A 26,755-nucleotide genomic window follows, 5' to 3' on the forward strand; every position below is an offset into this window, starting at 1 on the left:
CTTCCTGTACCTGGTTCTTGCCTGGCTAAAGATCCAGATCTTGCCTGTCCTCAGTTACCAGGCCCCTCCAAAAGAATAAATAAACTGTCATTTATGTGCTCTTTAGATGATGTCCCAGGTCAGGACCTAGAGAACCCTGGGGGTTGGAGTCAGCGACATCTGGGTACATCCCAGACAACTAGATACGATCTGGGTGACTAACTTGGAGGTTGGCCTCTCTGCTGCCCAATTTCTACATCTTTAAAACCCACCTGAGATGGGTGAGAGAACATTACATGAGAGAGGGGTCAGGAAGCACCTGGCTCAGGTGCTCAATTCAAGAAGATGCCCATTAGTGAGGCCTTTGTTCTTCCTTCCCAAAAGAGAGTGAAGGGCGGGAAGCAGGGATGTTCTGGCCTCAACAGGCAATTCTGGCCCCTTGGCACTTCTGCATCCCCAGAGCTGGTGGCAGAGTCTCAACTCAGGCCACCATCTCTCCTGGATATGGCAAAATGCATCTCAGGCCAGAAGCCACAGACTCCAAGGAGACTGAGTAGAACCCTCTGCTCGACCACCATTCTACTTTATATAGCTCACCCCATGAAGGAGATCCACCTTGCACATCTCTGTTTTGAGGGCCAACTTGAAACATGTTCCAGAAGTGTCCATTCACTTGTCATCCAGTTCCTCATTAGCCAAATAGTTTTGGGGTGTCTTCTGCTTGCTGTGTAGTGGGTTGATGCATAGAATGAAGCCAGGAATAAGACCCAACCCCAAGCAGGCTCCCGACCCCAAAGAACACCCCGTCCAAGGAAGACAGGGTCACACACACCAACCACTGCCCTGGTAGATGACACTGACTGCTTGGGGACGTCATCTCTGAGTCTCCCTGGGGGCTGAACTTGAAGGATTAACACTTAGAGCCAGAGCCGCACTGGACTCTGGCTGGTGAGCATGGCCGGCCACCTTAGGGGCTGGGAATGGAGCAGGAGGAGGACATACTGGAAGCACAGCTGGCTGCTGCCCACCAGCCTGATACATCTGCCCAGGTAAAACAGACCTTGACCAAGGACAGGGTTCTGCCCAGGCAGATCCCACACCATCTCTGGTTGCAGGAGACACAGGTCTGGACTCGTCTCCTGCAGGACTCCAAGGCTCCTCTAGGGTCAGGAGCAAGCTGCTGAGTCAGGGTACTGAGCAAAGAGTGAAACTGTGGGAAGGAGGCCATTAGGCCCAGGAGACAGGTAGCCTACCCTGGGTCCCCAGGAGGTCATCAGAGGCAAAAGATGAGATTCCAAACAAGCTGAACGCACACGTTTTGAAGAAACTCAACAGAGAGTTACTGAGTGACCAGATGTGATGACAGGCACTGACCTTGGCATTGGGCATAAAAAGCAGGATTGACTAGGTCCTAGTTTTTGGGAGCTCACATTCTGCTGCAGAGAGACAGAAAATAACGAAAATGACCAGGGAAAGTAGTGAGAAGGAAGTCACAGGGGGAGAAGAAGGGAAGATCTGGACCAGAGCCTGGCATCCTTCTGGAGAATGATGAAGCCCATCGCCCAGGAGGCTGAGGAAGCATGAGGTGAAGCCTGTCACAGGAAGGGTAGGAGAAGGCCTCCAGCCAGGCAGAGGGCGAGGCAGGGAGAGGTCTGGCTGTGGAATGCTCACGGGGCAGGAAGCCTCGAACATGGTAACACTGGAGGAGATGGAAGGACCAAAGACAGACCATGCCCAACCCAATAAGAAGGAGTCTGACTTAATTTCACTTGCAATGGGAAGCTATTAGTTAAGCAGGGGAGTGGCTTGATCTAAATTATGTCTTTTAAAGATGGTTCTGGGTGTGTGGGAGAAGGGACCGTAGGGAGGAAGAGGGCAAAGGGACAATCTTTAGTGACTTAGGAAGAGGCCCCCTTGGGTAACACACCCACTGGCTTCCCAAAGGGCATTGCTGAACACCCCATTCCAGGGAGATGGGGCACCCCAGCTCTGCCTTCAGCAGGAGGCCAGTGCACAGGTCTAGGCAAGAAACCATGGCAGACGCAGCAGAGATGGAACCACAACCCGATGGGTGGTGCACTGCATGAGTGGGCAGGGGGAGAGCAAGTCCAGGAGGCCTCCCCGTGAGGGCTGGCACCTGGGGCGCTGTGACAGGTCCTCTGCTCTGCATCTCTGGAGAAGGCAGGAATGCCCGGGAGGCCGCCACCACTCAGCTTCACTGCAGATTGTACGTGTGCCAGGATGATGGAAGAGCCGCAGTGGAGGGCCCCGCACTGGGGCATTTGGCACCAGAGAAGCCTCCAGCTGCCCAGGGGCCCGGGCCAGCTGAGGCAGAGCTGAGGGAAGTTGTGTGGACAGCCTTTCCTTCCTATTGGTAAACCAGGCAAATCTCCAGGGGAGGCGAGTGACCACGGACTTGGAGATCTGCCCAGGGATGCTGTCAAAGCCACAAGAGTCTCTGGACTTGGCTGGGGATCCCTGCCCAGAGAGATGCTGCGGGAGGTCCCCTGTGACCCCCTGCCATGGAGCCCATTGGTTCATGTGTGGCCAGGAGCCGAGGGGCCAAGCCAGGGTGGGAAGCACAGAGAAAAAACCACTGGTCACTCTTGGACAGCGACATAACCAAGGCCTGTACTGGGGACAGTAGCGAGATGACCACCACCTCACTATATTCACCTGGGCTGGACAGAGGCCACAGGCCAATGAGCTGGTTTTCCCATCGGAAGTGGAATCTGCAGTTGTCCTCAGAGGGAAGCCAGAGCTCTACCCTGTCCCCAGGAGCAGCTGACTTGGACAGCTTCCTCGTGCCTGTGAGCTTCTGAAAACCAAGAGCCCAAAACAGTAATGTGATCCCCGTGTGTCCTCCCTGGAAATCCGTCCTGGGGAGGCCCTGTAGGTCAGTATCTGGGCTTTGGAAAAGCAGTGCAAAGAGTACATAACCATGATTCCTACCAGGGGATGAGGCCTAGCAAGGTGGGGCGGCCCGCACACCCACCATTGCCCAGGGGGGCCACATTAGGCCAACTTCCAAGATACTGATATCCCTGAACTGAAGCAGGTCCCCACCACTGGCTGGCTTTCCACTTCCTCCCAGTGAGAACATCTAATCCATTTGGTCAATGTATCCAGTATTCCTGAGCCCTTGTGTTGGGGCCAGAGTAGCTAATGAGACCCATGAGGGCCCTGCCTACCCAAAGCACACCCTCTGGCTATTGGAAGGAGGTATAGGCTGTATACCAGCACCCCAGCTCAGCACCCCACTGGGTCCACAGCATCCCACACTGGCTGGGACCAGAGTAAAAGGTGTCTCCGAAGCACTTGCTTTCAGCAGGGAGATGGAAGAACTTCTCAAAATATATCACATTAGGAGAACCAGGGCAAGCTTGTAGGAGAGAGTGAGAGAAATCAGCACAAAGTCCAAAGCAAATGCCTGCACCCTTCCTAGGATGGATGGGACAAGGGAGAGGGGGAGGTGTCACTCACTCATTCAGCCAGGCTGTACCAAGCCCACACCTCTGCTGTCATCAGGGAGCAGGGAGCCAATGGCCCTCACAGGGATCCCAGGCACCTGCTGAGTCTGGGGCCAGAGAAGCCTCCTTGAGGAACAAGTGGACACAGGTTGCTGTTAAAAGGAACTGGACATTAACTGATGAAGGCTAGTGGGGAGGAGGCTGATGGCTGCCCATGTGCCCTTGACCTTGACCTCTCTGCCTTTCGCTTTCAGCCCATGACACGGGTCTTGTGACCCTACAAGTTGCCTTCAACAACCAGATCATCTCCAACTCGGTGGTGTTTGAATACAAAGCTCGGGCTCTGCCCACACTCCCTTCTTCCCAGCACGACTGGCTGTCACTGGACGGTAAGAATGGCATCCAGGTCACCTGGCCAGGCCCTAATACACGAAGTGCAAAGGAAAAAATCCAAGCACCCAGAGAGGGGCAGGAAGGGGTGTCAGTGTTCACCAAGGGAGGATCAGCTGGGTCTTCACTGTCAGGCTGCAAGTGTTTATGCCACCCAGCAGCCCGTAACTGGCCATCTGCTGGCCACATCTTCAACTTGGTGTCTCCCTGAGAGAAGTATGTGAGCTGTGTCTGGCACTCTTGCTAAGGTATCTGAGTGGCTAAACAAACCCCAGGAGCTAAAAGGACCCTCTTTGGACAGACCCCTAGCAGCAAGTCCAAGCACCTGCTATTCCCCCTTTCCTTCTGGAAGCAAAGAGAGTTCCCGAAGCATCATCAAACCTAAACCTCCTAGAGCAGGAAGCAGTGTAAAAGGCTGGGGCAGCAGCTCAGGTCGGAACGACTGCTGGGCTGTGTGTGGAGTGTGTCTGCCGTTTAAGGACAGCTAGCCAAACCTTCCTCTGGGAGCTCTCACCCCCGACCCCCACCACGCCCACACACATACTCATTGACCCCTGCTCCTTGGTTGCTTTTACTTACACCTCTGCCCTAATACAGCCTTTGAGACAAACCTAGGCCCCTGATTGTTCCAAAGGGTGCAGGGAGCCCCACTGTGCTGCAGGGAAGAAGGCAGGGCCGGCTGGCCAAGGAGGGACAAGGGCTCCCAGAGCTGCTACCCTTGGCTGTGGAGTTGGTGAGAGGTTGCCCACATCCCAGGAGTACCAGAGGCTCTACAAAGAAAAGCTGTCAAAGACAGGCTGGGGACTCCAGGGTCAGAGGCTGCCCTCCTCTACCTGGGCTTGTTTCCCAGAAGCCCCAGAGCTGGAGAGCCCTTGGCGGGCGGGGTGGGGGTTGAGAGGGTGAGCTCAGCCTGACCTCTGCACAGGGGACAGATCTCAGTGTTGGGACACCCCATACAGGCAGCAGTCTGTGAGTTACCCTGCAGGACACTTCAGCTGCCCTGAGGTGTTGGGGCCCTGGCTAGCTGACCTTGGGCCCTCTACAAGGCTGGGTTCCCTAAGTATCCCTCCCCTACCCGTAGTCACCCCTTTGCCTTCTCCTGGCTTCTGGCTGTCTGTGCACACCCTGGGCAGCTTTCTAGACTCTCCGTGTGCAAACCTCAACCTTATCCCAGCCCCTATACCAGTGGTGACAGGGTGCCTGGCAGCCACTCTGGTCAGTGAACCCTCAGGAGCTATTCCCAGAGGTGGTTTTGGGTCAGCAGGCATCTGCACCCTGGCATGGCTGCCGGGAGCACCGTGCTGGCCTTGGCAGCATCCCTGGCCGAGGCTGGAGCCAGCAGAGCTGTGATGATGACCTGCAGTATGTAACAGAGAAGGGCAGGGTGACCAGGGGCTCCCGTTCAGGAAATCCGGTTTCAGTTTTGCAGAACAAATGGGGAATGGAGCAGGGAGCTCTGCAGAGGCCTGGCTCTCTCTGAGTGACCCAATCAGCCTTACTAGGGTGGACTGAAGGAGGTTGGGACCCGTGTAGAGCCCTGCCTTGAGGTGGAGCCTTATCAGACAGCTTAGTCTCTGCTAACCAGTGCCTCAGAGAACAGGAAACATCCACTGGCCCCTGCAAGTCTGGAGAGGTGGCCATACCCAGAGGTCACTGGTGAAGGGGACCTGCCTTAACTGCTCATGACAAACACAGTCCTGGGTCCTGGGGAATGAGACTGCTGCCAAGCTTGACATCTGTTCCACAGCAGTCCCCTCTACCAGCACTTTGAGCTCTGACCTTTGTATGCCACCAAGTTGAAGTAAGCATCCCCAGGCCCCTGGCAAGTTGCACAGGAGAGATGGTAGGCAACAAGGCTTTGGCATCTGAGCACCACGGGCTTTGTGTTGCCACCAGTCAGGGTGCAGTTAGAACTGTAGCTCCGTGTGGTTTGGAGCCCAAGGGACTCTGCTGAAGTAGATGGGGCCAGCCTGGCTCAGGAGAGATAGCCAGCCAGCCACTGTGGCCCAGCTGCCCTGCAGAGAGCAGTTCCAGGCCCCTGGGGCAGTGTTCTTCCCTTTCCCTTTGGTCTTAGCCAGGTGCCCTTTCCAGCAACGAGAGGGGGAGGAGGAGGGGGGTGGAGAAACTGAGACCCCACCTGGCTGGGGGTGGAGCTTCCCTCATTATTCTTTTTCCCCTAAATGAATACAAGTGACTTACCCACCCTAGGACCATTTCTCCCAGCTTTTCTCTAGCCTGACTGTCGGTGGGGGAGGGGAGCAGCGCCGCAGCCTCAGCGCCAGGGGCTAATCTGTTCCAGCGCAAAAGGGACAGCTAGCAGGAGGGCGAGGGTCTCGGGTCTCTGGCCAACCTCTTGGCCTGGCATTGAACTTTGTGTCGGGGCAGATGCTGCAGTGGCCGGGCAGTGGTAAGCCTCTCTCTCCCCTCTCCTCTCTCCCCTCTCCCCTCTCCCCAGCCCTCCCTCCCGTCTCTGCAGCTCCCTGGCTCAGTCCCTCCCGCCCCCACGGCTACTGGGCACATTCTCCTTTAGAGCTCGCCAGGAAGCGAGACGTGTGTGCAGCAGCGAGGGAGGAGTGGTGCTGGAAAGGGTGGGGGCGAGGGGACTGCAGCGCTGAGCAAAGTGGGACACAGCGGCCGGCGGCGCGCGTGCACACACATACACACACGCGCGCCCGCGCACACACACGCCCGCCCGGAGCGCAGCCGCAATGCGGGGCCCTTCGCGGAAAGGCTGCGCAGGTCCCGCGGGGCTCTGGGGTGCCCGCCCCCCGCTGCAGCAGGACCGCGGCTATTTAGAGGCACGCGGCCCTTCCCTGGCGCTCCGAGCCGGGACCGTGAGGCGCAGCCCCGCGGGCTGGGAGCTTAGTCGCCCTCCCGAATCCCTGGAGCGCTCTCCGCCCCTCCCCCACCCCAGAGCGGAGACTGTTTGGGGACGAGAATTTCTACCTTCGTAGGATTTAAACAATGGATTTGTTTGCTAGACTAAAGGCTGGTGGGGGGTCTGCGGCCTGGAACGCAGCGGACCCACGCGCACGCGCATGCGCATGTAGCAGCTGAGCGCAGTCTTTGTCCCAGCCTGCAGTCTTTGTCCCCAGCCTTCAGCCTTTGTCCCTGAGGCACAGCTTTTGTTTGTGCAGCCCCACCTAGCTGGTGTCGAAAAATCTTCCCAGAGGAGGGGACGCAGCACCGTGACCCCCCTTCCACACACGTTCCCAAAACCTCAGCTGGGGCGCAGCCATCGGGAAAAGACCGGGCATAGAAATGGGGGAGACGGTAGAACCAGGAGGAGGTGTTGGTGTGGGAGTGCGGCCCTCTGGATATCAGGGCTGCAGCGCCTCCTCCAGACCTAAGGGGGTTTCCCCAACCTTTTTGGTGACCTCCGGTGGCCACAGGCCACCCTTGCCAGAACCCCAATTCCCTAGCACAGGGCGGCACCATGGTAGGCTATGTATTTATGGTATGAAAGCAGGCATGAAAAAAATAGAGTGCAGATGAGACCCATCCAACCAGTTTATTAATCCAGGGTAGTGGCCAGAAAAGTTTCACCTACTGAGCGAGGTCCTGGTGAGACCTGAAGCTTGATTAGGCATCAGCAAGAGAGAATAGATATCCCAGGAGAGGGGCCAGCGAGTAGGGAAAGGGGAGTTGTCTGTGGTCAGGTCTCTCTGGAAACTGCCATTTTTATCATTTGTCCTCCAGAGGTCCAGGTATGGTACTCCAGGGTGGTCTGAGGAGGCTTGCGGTACATTTGGGCTTGCAAAGGGAACCTTCTGGGCTGGAGGTAGGCAGGAAAGGGGCGTTAACCTAGATCCGGGGTCTCTGGGAAATGTCACTTCTACCTGCAGTGTGTCCTATGGATACAAGCAGTCAGGCTGTGCGGAGCTTTGGGCGGGCGTGCAGGCTGTCTAGTCTGTGCCTGTGTTTGCAGAGAACACTGCAGCCCTGGAGCTGAGAGGGTGGGGCAGGTTCTCATTTGTCAAGGGCATTGGAACACCTTTAAGTGGCCCCTGCCCTGGAAGAGAAGGTGAATGGAACTTCTGTGTACCCCGTTCTTTCTCTTCTTTTAGCCATCTGATTCTCCCCAAGGCCAGGTTGAGAAGATTCAGGGTCCCCCCAGCCCCACCCTTCCTGGAACCCCACTAAGCTGCTTATGCTTAGACTATTTTCAATTGCTGCTCTGACAGCAGAGCTACTGCCCGGGTGAGAGGATGGGAGTGAGCCATGGAGTGAGTTCACTGAGGTTGCAGTTTTCCTGGGCATCCTGGGCTGGTCACCTGGGCAGGCCTGTTGATCTCCAGTTGGGAGGGACCCTGTCATCTCAGGTAGAGGGGGAAAGCAGGGACTGACAGGTTTAGCTGCATTTCCAGGTACCTAGTTCCCTTGCCAACCTCTGGGCAGGCTGGATGTCCCAGATAGCCTGCCCCTCGCACTCACCAGGAGCATAGAAAGGTATTCTCTGACTTCTGGGGCAGATTGGCTCTGGGTTGGGTGTTTGGGAAAACTGAGAGCCTTGACCCTGTCTAGGGAGGCAGAGAGAAGGAAAGGCAAGACTCGGCCTCCCCATTTGGCCTTCTGGTTTGACCCAGCCTCTGTGATAAGATGGCAGATTGGCAGCAGGGGTGGGTCCCAGTTCTGCCCCAGCTCTGCCTTCAAGCTGCAACATGTTCCTGACATGTGCCTGCAGTTCTGCAGGCCTCCCCACTGTGTGCCAGCTCCTAGCTCCACCCCAACCCACCAGGGCTGGAGACCACACACTGACCTAGAGACCCTGGGTGCAGTCTAGGGACAATGGGAGAGGCCAGTTATCTGTGGAAGGCATTTGGTTACTTCTTTTCCTCAGGGTAGCACTCTGATGAGTGTGTGCCAGCTTCTCCTGGGCTGCCCTCTTCCTCTTCTCCCTCCCAGCCCCCCTTGCAGTCACCCTCAGCCAGGCCCACTACGTGACACAGAAGAAGACTGGCATGGGCAAACAGAGATGGAGAACAATCCAAAAGCATCTCTTTCCCCAGCTGATGGGGAAGGGGGGGAGTTAAGTAACTTAGCCATTGAATAATTTTAAATGCCATTGTTTTACTAAAACAAATATAGTTTGTTTTATGGCATAGAATCCAAAATCCACAAGAATTTTTAAAAGAAGACAAGATAAGACAGCATGAGCCAATTGTCTTGACTTGGAGAGTGGCTTTGAATGACAGAGACCATGCTCACCCTCTCCTGCCTCTAGGGGCACTTTGAGGAAGTTGGAGACCCTCCGTCCCAGGGGACTGGTGGGCAATAAGTGAGCAGGAGCCCTGCCCAGAGCTTGCTGAAGTCCATGTGGAGTGGGGTCTGGACAAACATGAGCCAATTAGTGCTTGGGCCTCTGGGTGCTTCTATGTGTAGCAGTGACCTGAGGGACACAAGTGGCAGGAGCAGAAGAGGTTCGAGCCAGTCTTACACTTGGGCCTTGAAGTTGAGTGGCAGGAGGAGCATCCCCCGCCCCCCCCCCCAGCCCAGCCAGCGTCTTGCTGCAGTCACAGCCTCCCTCCTCATCACCAGTCTTCAGTTCTCCGTGGGGACCGCAGCACCATAGGTCAGAGGGGCGTCCATCTGCTTGGACCTCCAGGCTCTGTTGGAGTGCTCTCCTTGGCACTGTTGCGGGTAGCAATCCTGTCAGCATCCAGTCAGAAGCATCTTAGCTATTCGGGTCCCCAAGGAGCCAGCTGCTTCTACCAAACCAGGGACCAAGGAGAGGCGACTTCCTGCTGTTTGCAACTGGGGTCCCACCAAGTGGATCCATGCAGAGCCTCTCTGTGTGGAGCAGAATGGGTCACCTTGGAGCTGGGCCTCACCCAGCCTCCTTATAGCAGTGACAAATGGGGCCCTGTAGTAAGTGGCACTTAGGAGGGAGCTCAGCCTCCCGGTGGAGGCTGAGGGGACAGCCTTTGCTACCCTCTCCTGACCATTAGGTAGGAGGCAAGAAGACAAGGTAGAGGAAGCTGGGGGTGGGGGCAGGGTGGGCAGGTGCAGGCTGCCCTTGAGGGCTTGTCCCCCACCACCTGGGGATCAGGTGGCTCATTCTGAAGCCTGAAGGTGAGGGGTTCAGTCCCCCCAGTGGACAACACCACGCAATGTCTCCTGACCCCTGTACTCCATTCCCAGGGCTGCCGTACAATTTACCACCCACTACAGACATTTCTCTCAGCTTTGGAGGCTGGAAGTCTGAACTCCAGGTGACAGCCAGGCTGGGATGCCTTTGGAGGCAAAGGGAAGAATCCTACCCTGCCTCTCCTGGCTGCTGGTGGCCAACAGCCCTGGCCACACCTTGGCTTGTGGCCGTATAACTCCAGTCTCTGCCTCCATGGTCACGTGGCCATCTTCCCTAGATGTGTTTCTCTTTTTCTGTTCTTGTAAGGACCCCAGTTGCTAAATTAGAACCCCCCCCCAGGTCCACTAAGGACTGATCTTACTAATTGTAAGACCCTCTTTCCAAATAAATGACATCCTGAGGTTGTAGGTAGTCAGCTTGGGCCATGTCTGTTGGATGGTACTGGAGCACCCAGAAGAGCACCAGCCAGGGTCCTGGCCCTCAGGCCTTGTTGAAGTCAGAGCTGACCCACAGAGAACACCACAGCCCCCTGAGGTATGCAGGCCCTGAGCCGGGGCAGGGAGGATGTACCCACCACTGTTGGGAGCCAGGCTCTTCCCACAGCCAGGGAGTCAATGAACAGAGGTGAGCTGTTTTAAGGAGTGTGAAGGAAGTGCTCCTCCATTCTGCATTGAGCAAACATTTATTGTGTGAACATGAGGCACGCTTGGGGCACACTCAGGAAGGGCATAGACGGGGAGGCAAGTTCCTGCCTGGAGATCACTGTCCTGCTGGGATGCTTAGGGATAGCTGTGGACAACAGGACAGAGTGGGCCCTGGCATCCAGCTTCTGGCCTCCCACATCCACCCACTATGGACACACTGACCAGCACGGCCCTTGCCAAAATGAACAGCGTGTCCTTGTTGACCCCATGGCCTGTCTGGTCCTCTGACCCACTCGTTGCCCCTCCCCTTGCAAGCCCCTCTGTCCCTGAGCTCGGCAACTCTGCACTCTCCTCCAGTCCCTTCCAACTCCCCTGCCTGCTTCTCCTCAGTCTATCACCCAGCTCCTTCTGGAAAGTTCTGTGTCCACAAGGCTGGCTCTCTTCTCCATTTACCCACTCTCCCTGAGGGTGTTCCCCTAACCCCTACACCAGGGCTCTCTCCACTGGTGCCCAGCTGGCTGCTCCTCTGTATTTCGTCTCAGAACCAACCAACTGCCCAGAGGAGAGTGCCACCCAGACTTCCTCAGGGCAAGCCAACGTGTCCCAGACAGGACACAACCAGTCTTGTGTTGCCACCCTCCCCACCAGCCCTCCCCTTCCAAACCTTCTGACCTCCAGATGGGCCAGAAACCCACTAGGCGCCCTGGGGGCAGTGCTAGCCTGGTGCCTTTCTGTCCTTGAATTCTCTCACCTTCTCCTTCCCTACCAGCCCAAAATAATCCCATGCGTCCTCCCAGGTCTCCTGGCCTCCTTCCCCTGGGGCCATTCAATCTTCCGTCATCCAGTAAATATGCACTAAGTACCTGCTGTGGCCTGGGCCCTGGGGAACACTGTTCTTGCAGTGTTTGTGTTCCAGTGGGGAGAAAGGCGACCGTCAACGGTAGAGGACGGTGCCAAGTGCTGGCCAGGTGCGGGCAGGCCCCTTCCACTGGGTGGCCTGGGAGAGGGTGCCAGGGTGGCTACTCTAGGTTGGTGGTCACAGGGGCCTCTATGAGCAGGCCATAGTGAAGCTGGGATATGAAGGACAGGAAGGAGCCAGCCATGCTAAGATCCGCGGAAGAACATTCCAGGCAGAGGGATTCGATAGAACAAAGCCCCCAGCCGGGGAGGGGTGGCCTAGCCTGGCAGGTTGGAGGGGCTGGAGAGGCTGCTGGGGTCAAAGCAGAGGAAGGGGAGGGGAGGGCCTGAGAAGCGGACCAGAAGGGCCAGTCATTCAATGCAGGGCACAGGGGTGGTATCCTGAGGTCAGTGGGGAGGTGCCATGGGAGCTAATGGAGGTGCTCAGGAGGGTGACATGCTCCTGGTATGTTTCACAGCCACCCTAGCTGCTGTCTGGAGAAGCAGTTGTGTCTGTACTTGCAAGAAGAACACCCTGAGGCTCTAGCATCAGTTTAGGCAAGAGAGAGCTGTGGCTCCGACAGGCTGGTAATAATGAGTCCTAAGGTGCAGGGCAGCTTTGGGGGAATGTGTGAGGTAAAGTCAGGGATCCTGCTGGTGATCTGAATGGGAGGATGAGAAAGAGGACCTAGACTTGTGACTTAAACAGGTAGGGGGCCAGGGGGCCATTCCCTGAGATGGAAAAGTTTGGAGCCGCCAGCTTGGGGTGAGGGGATGTGGAGTTTGGGCTCTCTCCACTGGTGCCCAGCTGGATCTGGTTGTGATGAGTGTCTTTTTTAGGGATGCTGAGCTCACAGTTGGCTTTGAAAGTCTGGAGGCCAAGGAGAAAGAGGTCCATAATGGAGGTGGAATTTAGGAGTCACCAGCTTATAGATGGTCTTCAAACCCATGGGCCCACAAACGGGTGTAGATAAAGGAGAGAAGCTGCAGGGTCAACATGGCCAGCGCAGTGTTGGGATGCCAAGCAGAGACTGGGGAGTCCTTGGGACAGAAGGAGGACCAGGAGGAAATGATCCTGTTGAAACTAAGGAAAGAGGGAGTTTCAAGAAAAAGGACTTGATCAACCATGTCCAGTGACAGCAGAGAGGTGGACGGTGCTCCAGGTGGAGGGGGCCCCGTGTGGGAAGTGAGGGAGACAGAGTACCACTAGTTTTAAGGCCTGGACGGGGCTGAAAAATCCAGAGGAGATGGTGCCAAGCCTGTCCCCGAGCTCAGAGCCACAGGCTGGGGCAGGACAGTAGAGGACAGGAGCCTCTCAGACTTTCACCTGGCCCAGGGGATCCTGTCTCCCACTGTCCTCACCCACTCCCCATGCAGCAGGGAAGGACCAGGGCCAGCCTCTCCCACCTTGCACCTCTGTGGGCCCAAGGAGGTGGCCTTCAATCTCTGGGCTCATGGGATATCCCACGGCCCCCGAGTGCCAAAGCCACACTCCCTCTTCATTCTTCCCACTGGGCACAAGGGCAGGAGATGAGCCCCAGGCAGGAACAAACTCGTTCACCCCCAAACAGTGTGTTGATGACATCAGGCCCAGCAGAGACAGCTCTGGGCCCCTAGCCACTGAATGTCCCTGAAATACGGGAACCCTGCAAGTGGGAAGACAGCCTGCAGGCCTGCTCAGGCAGCTGGACCCTCACTCCCAAGTCACTGATGTCCAGCTCCATTCTCCTACCTTGTTATTTGGATGCTGGTCATTGGTTCTCCACAAAAGCACAGCCCCAAAGGCCACTTGGAAGCTGGGACCCCAGAGAGGACATCGGGGTGGGATCAGTCCAGGCCAGTATTTGGCTGACTTCTTTCGCCTTTTCTAGGATCAGGCTCCCAGAATCCACCCCCCACCTGGAAAAGACTGGAAATGTAGGTCTGTTTATCCAGAAGTGGGGAGAAATGGCCCCACCTGAGGCTGACCAGACTCGGGAGCCTGGGCAGCGAGGAATGAAGAGGCAGGGGCCACGGGTGGGGAGGAGCGAGTTTCTGCAGGTCCCTAAGCAAGGTGAGAGGAAGCACCTCGCACGCCTCGCACGTGATCCAGTCTTGCACACAACTGAGAAGGCGACACTCAGCTCTGACTGGGGCCAAGAGCAAGGCTTTTCCTTTTAAAAGCTCCTAAAAATACACTTGTTTCTGATCCCTCCTGAGCAGCCCAGCGAAGAAGAGCAGGAACAGCCCAGACCCTGGCTGACTCCGGATGGAAGCTTCCTCCTTACTCCTCTTCAGCACATTCTCCTCCCTTCCATCTTCCCCTTCTCCATCTGTCAGCCAAGCTCACCTAAGCTCTCTAGAAGCCAGGACAGAAAGGCGGATGAGGAATGAGCCAGCTGAATCTGGGGCTGAGTGACAGGTTGCAGTTTCTTTGCAGGGATAATATGCTTCGCCTCCCATGACCCGGTTGATTGAGCAGATGCTCTTTCCCAGCATTCCTACCATTAAGGAAGAGGGAGCAGTGACCTGGCCCCACCACACTCTCCAAGCCCTGTGCCCAGAGGGCTTGGTTCTCACACCAGCAAATGGGGAAGTCCCCAAAGAGACCTCAGGGTCTCTTCTCATACCAAAGCCTGAGATATTCTGGGATCTGAGCAAAGAATCCCCAGCCCCTCTCCTAAGTTGGCAGTGTTCTGGAGAGCTGGTGACATCCTGGTCTTAAGGCACCTGGGAGAGCTGGGGGCCCTCTGAACCACAGTGATGGCCTCTTTCAGGAAAGCCCACCTCCTGGCACAGAGTTGCCCACCAGGGGTCATAGCTGGCTTCTGCCAGTGCTTGCCACCCGCCTGGTCCCATCTGTAAAGCACTGATGTGCAAGGACACACTCAGATGTCCAACAAGTCCAACAACTGGAGGTCCCCGTGCTGCAGGTGAGGTCACCTGGACCCAGAGCATCCTGCATGGTGGTCCTACCCCGGCTGCGGCTGCCTGGCCCCTGCGCCATGGGCTCCCCTGCCTTCTCCCTGTTCCAGTGGTGCTGCTTCACAGCCGGAGGCACGCGGTGACGCTGCACCCCACAGCGCCCGCTGCCCCATGAAGGGTGCCTTCTTCTCTGCCTTCCCATCACACTGTAAGATCCTCCATTAGCTGTTAATGGAGGGAGTTCCCATGAGGTGCCAGGTGCTGCGCCAAGTGCCAGGAATCAGAACCCTTTGAGGACAGGAGGCCCGTGCTCCCTGGGCTTTACCGACCCGTGGAGGAGAAATCACACCTGAGCGCAGGCTTGTGCACAAACAGCACTTGGAGAGCTTTGCCCAGGGGTCTTCCCAGGAGGTCTCGGAGGGTTTTCTTGAAGAAATGACCCTTGAACTGAGATCTGAAGGAAGAGCAGAAGTTGACTCCATGGAAACAGGGATGGCAGGGACATTCCAGGCTGAGGGAACAGCACGCGCAGGGCTCTGTGTTGGGAGGGGGTCTGGAGGCCGTGAGGTGGTGGGGAGCGGTGGCCAGGCTGGAGGAGGCAGGAGGGGCACTCGCGTGCAGGGCTGGGCAGGAGGCCCTGGAGTGGTAGCTTTCGGAGAGGGAGGCCATTGAGGGTTTGAGAGGCAGTGACGTGCCCCAGCTTGCTTTTTGAGACATGGGCTTGGAGAGCAGACTGGACAGGCGAGTCTGGACAATGAACTTGTCCAGGCTCAAGGCCATGGTAGACTTGGCAGTTCTGGGAAGAAGAACGAGTTGAGGGACAAAAAGGTGGCATCGGTAGGACTCCTGGATGGATCAGCTGTGGGGGCCTGGTGTCATTTACCTTGGATGAGGACCGGTCATGAGTTGGGCTAAGCTTAAGGGGCCTTTGGAACAACCATGAGAAAAGTCAACGGCAAGTGGGTACAAGAAGAGAAGAAGGGCTCAGAGAAGCCTGTGGGCAGGAGAGGGGTGTCTGAAGTGTGTGCCTAGGGGTGGCATTGCATTAAATGGGTCTCTGGATGTGGAACAAATGGACAGGGGTGAGAAAGAGTCCAAAAACCAGGGACCTTTCTCTTAATAATCTTTGTGCCCCAATGTCTGTCAGAGTGAGGCCAGAAATGTAGTAGCTTCTCAATCAACATTTCTTCAAGGGATGGGCTGATGGATGGATAGATGGATAGACAAATAGATGGATAGATGGAGGCATGATCAACCCAGTGGTGTCTTTGAGACCACTGTCCTCTCTGCTAAATGACTTCAGCATCAGTCTGACGTCCTCCCTGATGTCAGCCGTCTGAGGATGGGGTCTAGAACTGATCAGGCACCACTGCCCCTTTCTGGTCTCCCTCTCACTGGATGCTTCAGGCAAGTGACTCAAGAAAAGAACGCAAAGCTTGCCGGACACAGTGGTGCACACCTGTAATCCCAGCAGCTCAGGAGGCCGAGGCAGGAGGATCGCGAATTCAAAGCCAGCCTTAGCAATGGTGAGGCACTAAGCAACTCAGTGAGACCCTGTCTCTAATAAAATACAAAACAGGGCTGGGGGTGTGGCTCAGTGGTTGAGTGCCCCTGAGTTCAATCCCTGCCCTCCACCACCACCAAAAAATGCAAAGCTTGCTGTGTTCTTTATTGAACATGCCCTCAGGCTGCCTTCAGAGCTCTTAGGCACCCCCCCCCCCACCTGCCCCTATGAGGACAGAGAAGCCTCCCTCCTGCTCACTGCAGCGGGAGAAGGAAGGGAAAAGCAGTCTCTAACCTGAGACATTCAAACCTGGGTGTCAATAAGAAGGAGACTTCTCTGCCAGGCCCCTGGTGGGTCACTGCATGGTGACTTGCCATCCGGGGGGCATGAAGTTGGGCTTTGTGAGCCTCTGTGATCCCCCACTGCCTGGCTAGTTCCCCTTCAGCCTGGGTAGTGCATGAATGAGTGAGGGACTCGGTGGGTAGAAGAGTCAGTGGCCATGGAAGTCTCCCCATCCCCATCCTTCCCCAGGGAATCCTGTGGCATGGAAACACACTGGCAGGACAGTGACACTGACAACAACCAGCCAGGTCCCATGGCCAGAGCTTCATATTCATGATCCTGTTGAGGTCTCAACACCCACCTCCTTGGCCTCCTGTGGACTCAGGAAGTTGTTCTTAGGCAGATACCTCTCCCCGAAACCGGGTCAAATACCATCATGGTATAATCAGGCTTGGCAGTCTGTCCACCCACCTATCATCCACTGACCTCCAGAGCTCCAACCACCCGAGAGCCACTCTGCAGGAACTGAGACTTTGGCTCACTATGTCAGACCATTTTTTGTTACTATAACAAATTACCCATAATTTGGGTGCTTTATAAAGAAAAATGACTTATTTAGCTTATAAGTTCTGGGGGTTCAAGGACATGGCACTAGCTTTGGCTCAGGCTCTGGTGAGGGCAGATGGCATCACAATACTGGAGCATTATTAGGAGGGAGAGACCACCTCACCAGATAGGAAGCTAGAGTAGAGGGGTAGCTTGCTATGACAACAACCCTCTTGTGAGAACTAACTCGGGGACCCATGAGATCTGCGTGAATTTCTCCCAAGAGCAGTGTCCCCAGTGACTTCCCACCAGCCCCACCTCTTAAGGTCCCACCACCTCAACATTGCCACACTAGGGCAGACTTCTAACACATGACCGTGCCCAAACCCGAGTCCCCATCCACCAGGCATGCCCCCCCCCCCCCCAAGCAGCTCATGGCTCAGGACAGGAGGCAAACAGGACAACTCGGGCAGTGTGCAGAGCACTCCACTAGCGGATTCTGAGCATTGGGGGAGGAGCAGAGGGTCCTCCACCCTTCAGAAGGGGAGCACATGTCACAAGGGGTGACCCCATGTGACAGCTGTACTGTCTGTTCCTAAGCGCACTCTTCGCTTGTAGAGAGGTTGTGCGAGAGTAGCCCACTGTGCGGTCACTGTCCACACAAGCCTGCCCTGCCTCGGATACCACTGCCAGTTCAGGGTCCCAGGACCCCCACTTGACAATCCACTGGGAGGACTCAGAACACTCTTGAAAGTTGCTAGACTCACAGTAGATGGCATCAGGAGGGCACAGGTTAAAACCAGCCAAAGGAGGATTGCACTGGGCAGAGTCCCCTAGGGTGCCAAATAGGAGCTGCCATTGTCCTCTGCCTGGGGAGTGGTAAATAGCACTGCTGTCCTGACATTGATGTGAGACAATTCCCAACTAGGTGTGTCAGTGAGGTTCCATTGTGCAGGCTCCTAATGGCTAAGGCAACCCCAGAGTCAGCTGACCCAGAGCCCCCCACTCTACATCATGATATTGGTCTTCCTGTCATGGCCAACCACTACCCTAAAACACCCAGTGTGGCCATCTCCTACCCTAAATTATATTGTTCGACTGTCCTGTGACCCAGGACCTCCAGGCAAACCAAGATCACTTCCCAGGAGGGGAGGAGAAAGGCTGGACCTCTCTGTGGGCAAGGTTAAATCGGTTCCTGCACAGGAGGCCCTTACCCTCTGCCCCCACCTGCCCCTCCTATTCCTTGTCTCAGGGACCAGATTCTTTTTGGTGTTCAAGACATCATCGTTTTTAAAGCATTGCCCTTACAAAGCTCTTGTCTAGCTTTCAGTGGTTCTTTGGTGACATGTTTTCTTGTGATACATGGTTTGGGTGGCTCCTACTTTGTCTACCATCGAGAATATTGTGCACAGCTCACATTTTCCCACATGGGGATTGCAGATCAATCCACCTCGATATGAACTGAAATGAGCGATTCCAGGAGCCTTGGCAGCTCAGGTGATTATTCTAATGTATTATTTTAGTCACTTCTCTAAATCACTCCTCTGTGCTGTGACCTCGATGCTCTGGAAATGGACCTGCATCCTGCCTCCATTTTGTAGGCGGCAGCCCTGGTGGGAGCAGCGCTCTTGTCCCTAGTGCTCCCTCCCAGGGGCTCCGTTAGCTGCAAAGGCTTGAGAGCAGCTTCCTCCTGCCCCGCCCTCTTGGGAGCTGGGGACCTGGGAGCCCAGAACCAGCATCCCCTTCTCCGTGGCCGGTGCTTCTCTTCCTTCCCCCAGTGCTAATGGGACCTTATGAGTGGTGACCAGCTGGGTGTAGACAGGGAGGGAGGCTTGCTACTCCTAAACTCACAGTTCAGGAAGAGGGAAGACAGATGCAGCATTCACCCATCTTCTACGATGGTGACAGTTGAGTGTGATTCTTCAGGCACAAAAACTGCATCGATGCTCCTACTTTATATGCTTGGTGCTGTTTCCTGTTTACTGGAAGGTCTAGCCTGGGTCACCTGGCAGCCAGAGCCGGTGGAAGTGGGTATGCGGCTGTGTGGAGGTGCTGTGGGCAGCCTAGAAATACTGCAAACAGAGCCCCATGCATAAGTTTGGATCTGGTGCATTTGAAGTCCCCAAACCCAGAACTTGGAAATGATTGATGCTTTGTTTTGTTTTGTTGGTATTAGGAATTGAACCCATGCTTTACCACTGAGCTACATCCCCAGCTCTTTTTATTTTTTGACACAGGGTCTCACCAAATTGCTGAGGCTGGCCTTGAACTTGTGTTCCTCCTGCCTCAACCTCCTGAGCAGCTGGATTACAGGTGTGTGCCCCCGCCACACCTGTCAATTGACACACTTATACCCCTCACTCGCTTGGGAAGCAGCAGGAGAGAGCAAGCTCTGAGCAGAGGCAGGAGGTGGCGAGGGAGCTTTGATACTCCAAGGCCTCCCATCGCATCCAAGGACATGGTTCCTCCCCTGGCACTTGCCTTTTTTTATTCCCAGTTAGGAAGCATGCGGGGGCTTATTGGATACTTGGTGAAAGGCCCTGGGCTTATTCCAGGACACTTACATGTGAGTTAAAACCAGGGGGATTACTGGGCAGGGCTGCCTTTCCTGTTCCAACTCTGGAGACATAGAGCAATCCAGGGGGTTCCTCTTTGGGAAAGGGACAGTGCTTCTCTGGCCCAGGGCCAGCAGAGCCAAGCAAGGGTCTGACCCCACTTCACTATACCCAGAGGCAGTGAGCTGCTGGCCCCTGGGGTGTGGCTGCACCAAAAGGGACCACTGTGAAGAAGTAACCAGGGTCCCAGAAAAGAGGGGGCTGGGGTGGGAGGCACAGGAGTGTGTAAGTACCTGTGCTTTTCCCTGGCCACATTTTTTTATTTTCTCAGGAATGGCATTTAGCACCCAGGGTGTCTGCTGTGCTCCCTGAACTCAAGTTGTCAGCGCCCTTCCTCCCCGGGTGCTCGCCCGGCAGTTGGCACTGCGTGAGTACATAACCAGGCCTTCCTGCCCATCACACAACTCTTTTTCCTTTTGCAAAACTCCTCCCCTGGCTCCCCTGGGACTTTATCAATCTAAAGTCATACTTGCTTCCCTGCTAGGGAACTGTCCGGCTCTTCCCACTGTCATTTGACGGTGGCTAAAGGATGGTGATCTCAAAGTGGGTCTCACCATAAGTGTCAGGTGTTTTGACTCCATTGTTGCTTCTCCCTAATCAGATCTCCATGCTAAATAGATAACGGCACCTACTTAGTAAGACACTACAACAGCTGTAACTTACAGTTTTTGAGTGTGCTGTTCTGAGTGAAATGTCCCTTCTTGGCTGTGACACCCCCCCACCCCCCACCAGGCTGTAGGAAGCTCTTGCCCTCTTCAGAGGCTCAGCTGGGGTTTCCTACCTCGTGGAAAGGCCAGCTGCAGCACCACAGGATCTGTGGTGTTCTCAGACATCAAAACTGGGCCTTGCTGAGCTCCAGGACGGAGGGGCATTAGTTCCTGATTTGGCAAGCGTGGCCTTGAACGAGAATCCAGAGGGGAGGGCCTGTGAAGCCTGAGTTCGGCACAGCTCTGCCTGCGAGCCCTTGCCACTGAAGAGACGCAGGGAAGTGAGGGATTCCAGCTAAGAAGGAGTTTGCAGGAGTCCAATGGGGTGGGCCGGCCTGAAGGTGCCCCATCAATTAAACTGTGTGCTAAAGACCCTGGGCCTGGGTCCTCTCCTGATGGCTCCTGAGTGACATGTGTAATACTGAGGTTCTGAGGGGTTTGGGGGAATGAGCAGGCCTGTATTAGCCACTGAGGATGAGTTGAAGGTGGCCCCACCCAGCTCCTGTGGATTTTCTTTCTGCTTTATGTCCCCAGAGAGAAATCTGCATGTTCTAGGGCCAGTGGCAGGGTCTCTCTTCCTGCCCTCAGATAAAGCTGATGGCCTTATGAGGCTGATATTAACCATGGCATGACCTGGCAGCAACACCTCCCTCCCCACCACCCCCTGCACCCCAAAGCTGAAGGGCTCAAATCAACAAGAAAGTGCTAGTTTTCTGGGTACTGTGCGTTGGTGGAACTCACTCGGAATCCAGAGTCCCTGCAGCCGAGGCACAGGGGCACTTGCTGGTCCAGGTCAGGCTGGACATGCACTGTGACTACATAGCCTTCAACCCGTCTTTTCAGCAGTAACAGTGATTTGGATGAAATGGGATTTTTAAAAAGAATTATGTTGCGACTCTAGTCCAGCCTCACCTGACAGATGAGGAAACTGAGGCAGGTAGTTAGGGTGGCAGTGGGAAAAAAAAAAAGCCCAGACTGTGGAGCCAGGCCAGGACCTTCCCCCCTTACCTCTGGACAGCCCAGAGGCCCCGACCAGGCGGCCCAGATGGAGGTATGTGAGGCTCCCTGCAAAGGTCACAGCCACTGTGATCCTGAAGAAGACCCCCCAAGTTCAGGACCGTGTTCTCCAGGATCCCTGGTCACCCAGGAGGAATCATGGCAAGCAGGAACTGACGGACCCACCCGGCTTTTTGCACCATTAGAAACCACCCATCTTAGGTGGGCGCCGTGGCACACGCCTGTAATCCCAGTGCCTCTGGAGGCTGAGACAGGATAATCTCAAGTTCAAAGCCAGCATCTACAACGGCGAGGTGCTAAGCAGCTCATTGAGACCCTGTCTCTAAATAAAGTACAAAAATAGGGCTGGAGATGTGGCTCAGTGGTCAAATGCCCCTGAGTTTAATCCCTGGTACCAAAAAAAAAAAAAAAAAACCACCAAGAAACCACCCATCTTTTGGCCTCTTCCCTGGGAGTCTTCATTTTCTCTCTCTTCTCCCCACCTCCCTCCCGCCACCCCCTTTCTGAGTTTTTACAGCTTTATTGAGATACAATTAACCTACTATACAATTTACCAATTGAAAGTGTTCTTAGTATATTCACAGGTTTTGCATTCATCACCACAAACTAACTTTATTCATCTTATTTATTTTTGGGATGATGATTCAACCCAGGGATGCTCTATCACTGAGCTATACCCCCAGCTCGTTTTATTATTTTATTTTGAGACGCTGAGGCTTGTCTTGAACTTGGCATCCTCCTCCTCAGCCTCCTGAGTTGCTGGGATTAAAGGCCACAAATTAATTTCAGAATGTTTTTCATCCCTCTCCAAAAGAAATCCCCATATCTATCAACAGTCACTCCCCATTCCTCCCCAAGTCCTCTCTCCCTTCCACCTTAGGCAACTCTTCATCTACTTATTATCTTGATAATGTGCCTGTTCTGGAAATGTCCTGTAAAGAGAATCATACATACGGTGTGTGTCTTGCGGCTGGCTTCTCTCACTCAGCGTGATGCTTTCTGGGTTTATCTGTGTCGCAGCCTGCGTTCGCACCTCATCTCTGCTTATTGCCCAACAGATGTACGAAGAGCTGTTTTCTTTTCCTGTGTCTAGGAGTGGAATTACAGGGTTGTGTGATAACTCTACAGTTCACCTTCCAAGGAGCGCCAGACTGGTTTCCAAAGTGGCTACATTCCCACCCTCACTGTTTGAGGGTTCTACCTTCTGCACATCCTTGATGATTCTTGTCATTATTCATGTTTTGTTTATAGTCACTTGGTAGGAAAAGTGCTCTCTCATTCTTTTTTCCATCATGGTTTTGATTTGCATCCGCAGTGATTTTATTGGTTATTTACATATCTTCTTTGGAGAAATGTCTATTCAGATTCTTTGCTCATTTAAAAAATTGAGTATGTTCTTTATATTTGCAAGTTTATTATCACAAGTGCAGTTTGAAAAGATTTTCTCTCTTCTAGTGAATTGTTTCATTTCTTGATCATATTCTTTGAAGCACAAAGTTTCTAATTTTGATGAAGTCCAACTTATTTATTTATTTATTTATTTTGGTAGCTGTTATTGGTATCCTATTTTTTTAAAAAACCAATGCCAAATCCAAGGTCATGAAGATTTACTGCCAAGTTTGTTTCCCAAGAGTTTTGTAGTTTTAGCTCTTATATTTAGACATTGGTTCCACTTTAACTGTGTATATGGTGTGAGGGAGGGGTCCGGTTTCATTCTTTAGCATGGGGATATTAGTTCTAGCATGCTGTCAGCCCAAAGGACCATTGGTTTTCCATTGTATTACCTTGTCGCCCTTACCTGTGGTTTTTAAAAATGTTATTTCTTAGTGCTTGAAAGATACACTGAGTATGCATCTTGCACTTATTTTTAAATTGTCACTTCATTTGAGCAGAATCCTGTTTACTTTTTCTCTTATTGGAAGTTGATATATGTAGAAACATATTTGATTTCTTATCAGTCAGGAGGGGTTAGACTGTGCTGCAATAACAAACAAGTCAATCTCAGGGGTTTATTTCTCATTCATGCTTCAAGTCCAATACCAATGGGCAGGGAAGGCTCTACTCATCATGGTCACTCAGAGGACCTGGGCTGATAGAGGCCACCTCTAGACATAAACAAACTTTCATAGTTGCCAGGGCTGGGGAATACAATGTGGTGGCCAGACCATTGGCTCCTCGAGCTTCTATCTGTAATGCTGCAAGAAAATCACATGTTCTCATCTAACTTCAGAAGGTTTAGGCCGGTGCAAATAACATTCCCACTAGCGGTGTTTGATGGTCCCATTTTCTCCCCATTCTTCACAACTCTTGCTATTGTCCATCTTTTTTGTTTATGGTCACTTAGTGGATGGAAAGTATATCTCATCCCCAAGACTGACAACCAGAAATATTAATGATAATTTATTTCCTTGTAGTGTACTAAATGAAATCTGCTGATTTGGACTTTGTTATGCATCTCAAACTTTAAATCATCATTGTAAGAAAACGCCTTTGTAGATATTTCAAGACTGTTCTCCTAAACAAATGGTATCTAAATGATGAGAGTTTTTAGGTGTTTCTTGGTGAGTAGAATGAGCACTTGAAATCCAGGTCTGATGCTTACCAGTTGTGTAGTTTGGGGCGAGTTATTTGACTTCTGAAATTTTGTCTTATCCTCTCTACAACGTCCTACTTGTAGGATGAGCAGCAGTGGGTGTGAATGGTCAGTGCAGCAGCAGGCAGGTAAAAGACATCTGGCAAACCATAGTTCCCTTCCTCCTCTACAACAGGACCCACTTCATAGGGTGCTCATCATGACCCCCTCAGCAGAGGTCAGAGCTGAGCTAACAACACACTGTTATCTCCTTCAGGGGCAAAACCCATACTTGTCTGGGTTCTGCCAAGTGGACTCCTAACTGGTCAAGTTTTCTTTTTCTCTATTTAAGAATATCACCCAGGTACACTACAAAGTCCATAAAAATTCAGTGTAATAATTGGCTTGAGTCATAGGCATGCCTTACCCTTTCATTTTCTAGCTTAGAAGAGAAGAACACAAATATCCACAAGGAACAACCACCCACGGGCATTTGGTTCTAGCATGCCATCAGATCTTGAGCTGGCTTTGGAAGCATCCAGCTCGCCCAAATTTCTGTGCACAGGTCAAGGAGAGCGTTGGCCTCTGAGGTGCAGTGGGGACTCAAGAGTGGCAGGCCTTCCAGGAAGTAAATCAGGCAAGTGGACGTGGGACTGCTGGAAGAAGAGTGAGGTCATGGGTTCCCTGAGGTTCTCCTCAGACAGCTGGGGTACCCAGGGCCGAAATCTGCCCCAGCCATATTTTACCCAGGCACACTTTCCCATGTGAGAGACAGAAGAGATTGGAGATTCCTTTCTTTTGCTGGTCCAGATTGGATCTGCATCATCATCCCTGCACTCTAAAATATAAAGGCCCCCTGCCCCTTGTTCTCCCCTTTGGTCTTTGTTGCTGACAATCATCGAGAGCAATCCAACAGCTATCAGCTGAACACATAGTGTTTCCAGCATGCATTGAGCAGGTACCAGCATGAATGAGACTGTTTTTCTTAAGGACCTTAGGGCTATCTTGTTCTTAGCTAATAACTAACTTTTATTTAGGAAACTTATGAATGCATGAGATACAAATGGAAAGTGCACTTACCAAGGGTGCAGATCAGTGAGTTTCTACAAACTAAAACCAGTGCTTAGGTCAAGAATTAGAAATCCAGAAGCCATACCATACTCAAGCCTTTTCCCTACCCACAACCCTAAGGTATCCTGACTTAGTAAAGACAATAACAATACAGAACTTTTACCCAGTGCAGGCACTGTTACAAGCACCATATATCTATTGATTTAATTTCTTACCCCATAGATATAAAGGTTCGGGCAGAGGAGCACACAGGTAGCAAGTGGCCAAATCTGGCTTTGAATCTGGGCAGTTTGTCTCCAAAGTTGAAATGTCCTTGACTACTACCCTTTTACTGCCTCTCCTAGAAATAAACTGATCCTGTATGGTATGCTGTACTAACAGAATTTCTGGTTCAATTCTCCTGAGAGTCAGGGAAGACCACAGAGGGTGGTCAGGTTTGAAATCAGGCCTTCATGGAGGAGTTGAGAAGCAGAACTGGGAACCTGACGGGGTCCTGTGTGGTAATGGGAGGACAGGCAGGACCTGTTTAGAGCTGACCTGTTCAGAGCTGGTGGCCAGCCCCCAAGAGAGACCAGACAGACCTGCATGCTTCCGGGCTCTGAGGCGTGGGCACAGAATGTCCTTCACTTGGCCTCTAAATGACGTTTCATTATTGGTTGTACAGGCTTAAGTGCTGTGCAAAATTTTGTGGTCGTTTTCCTGGGTGTGTCTGGGTAGGATCAAGAGACCGGGTTCTCATCTTTTAGACTAGTGCTTTAAAACCCGATGTCAGAAAGGAGACAAATTTATTTTTAAAGACAATTGACATTATGAAGGAGGGGGTGGGGAGTGGGCGGGGGGGCTAAGATGTTCTCATCGCAGTCTGTATATGTCAAGCATTTTCTACATACAAGATCGTAAGTGATGACTTAATACCGGTAGGATACAAATGTTATTAGGGGAAGAACCGGTGTCCGTGTCCACTTGGGACGCCTGAGAGCTGAGGGGAGACAATGAGCCTTGATAGAGAGGTGTGACTTGGGCTAGTGGCAGAAGGCAAGAGAAGCCCATGCAGAAGTGTCCAACTGAGCACAGCCGGTGCTAGAACTTTTAGATACCGATGTTAGGGAGCCTTGGACGCTCCCGAACTCCCCCGGGGCCGCAGGTCACTGCCGCTGCTGATCCGTCCTTGCCCTCCTCCCCGGGTCAACTCCCAGGTCCCTAGGCATCCCGGTCAGTGCAGAGGCCCGTGCCACCTCCGGGGAGCTGCGCAGGCTCCTCCGGCCGTGGCGCCCCGCGCTCCCTCCTTCCCGCGCAGCTCTCAGCGCTCCTGGCTCGCTGCGCAGCGCCGGCTCCTCCCGCGGCTGCATTGCAGACGCCGCCGCCGCAGGGCGCGCCGGGGCCGCGCAAGCAGCCCGAGCCCGGGTATGCGGGGCCCCTGGGCGCAGGGCTCCAGCGCGGACCCGACGGCGCCGGCGCTGAGAGCCGGCTGGTCAGGCCGTCCGCGGCCCGAGCGAGTCCCTCGAAGGGCTCCAGGACGTCTCCCTAGAAGGCTCTGCGGCCGTCGGGCGGGGAAGTCGCCCCTGCCCTCGAGCCACTCCCCTAGCGGGCTTTCCTTTATGTAGGTGAGCGGGCGGGCGAGTGAGCTAGGCGCGGGGTCGCCGGGGCGGCGTCTCAAGGGGCGGCAGGACCCCCTCCCTCCCGCCGGCGCCGCGCTCCGCCCGCACCCACTGGGCCCGGCCCGGCACGCCGCCGTCCAGCGCGGCGCCGCGCGGCTCGGGCGCAGTTCCGGCGCAGTCCCCGCGCGGAGCGGCTCCGCGCCCCACACCTGCCTCTGCCCGGCTCCGGGTGACGTCGTGCCCCCCTACTGGCCCGCGCGGCCAAGGGGGCGGAGCCAAGCCCGGTGAGCTCACCGCCGCGCCCCGCCATTGGTCGGGGCGTCGCACTCGGGCTGTGGCGGGGAGACGGCGGTACCCGGAGCCCTGCAAGTCGTTCCAGCTGCGGCGTGTGGAGTTCAGCGGGCTCAGGGCCGGGTCGGGCGGGGCCGGGCGGGGCGGACGAGCAGGAGAGAGCGGCTCGGCGCGAGCCTG

At 54.3% G+C, this 26,755-nt stretch overlaps 1 protein-coding gene across 1 annotated transcript in view; it reads left to right on the forward strand.

The window, feature by feature from the left end:
- Camta1 (calmodulin binding transcription activator 1) overlaps nucleotides 1-26,755 on the forward strand; it is a 764,822-nt gene that overhangs the window by 688,585 nt on the left and 49,482 nt on the right. Inside the window, exon 11 of the mRNA XM_027947479.3 lies at nucleotides 3,704-3,838. Coding sequence (XP_027803280.2) covers nucleotides 3,704-3,838 — 135 coding nt within the window. The remainder of the gene's footprint in view (nucleotides 1-3,703; nucleotides 3,839-26,755) is intronic.

This window comes from Marmota flaviventris, chromosome 10, assembly GCF_047511675.1.
Source record: "Marmota flaviventris isolate mMarFla1 chromosome 10, mMarFla1.hap1, whole genome shotgun sequence".
Classification (NCBI taxonomy): domain Eukaryota; kingdom Metazoa; phylum Chordata; class Mammalia; order Rodentia; family Sciuridae; genus Marmota; species Marmota flaviventris.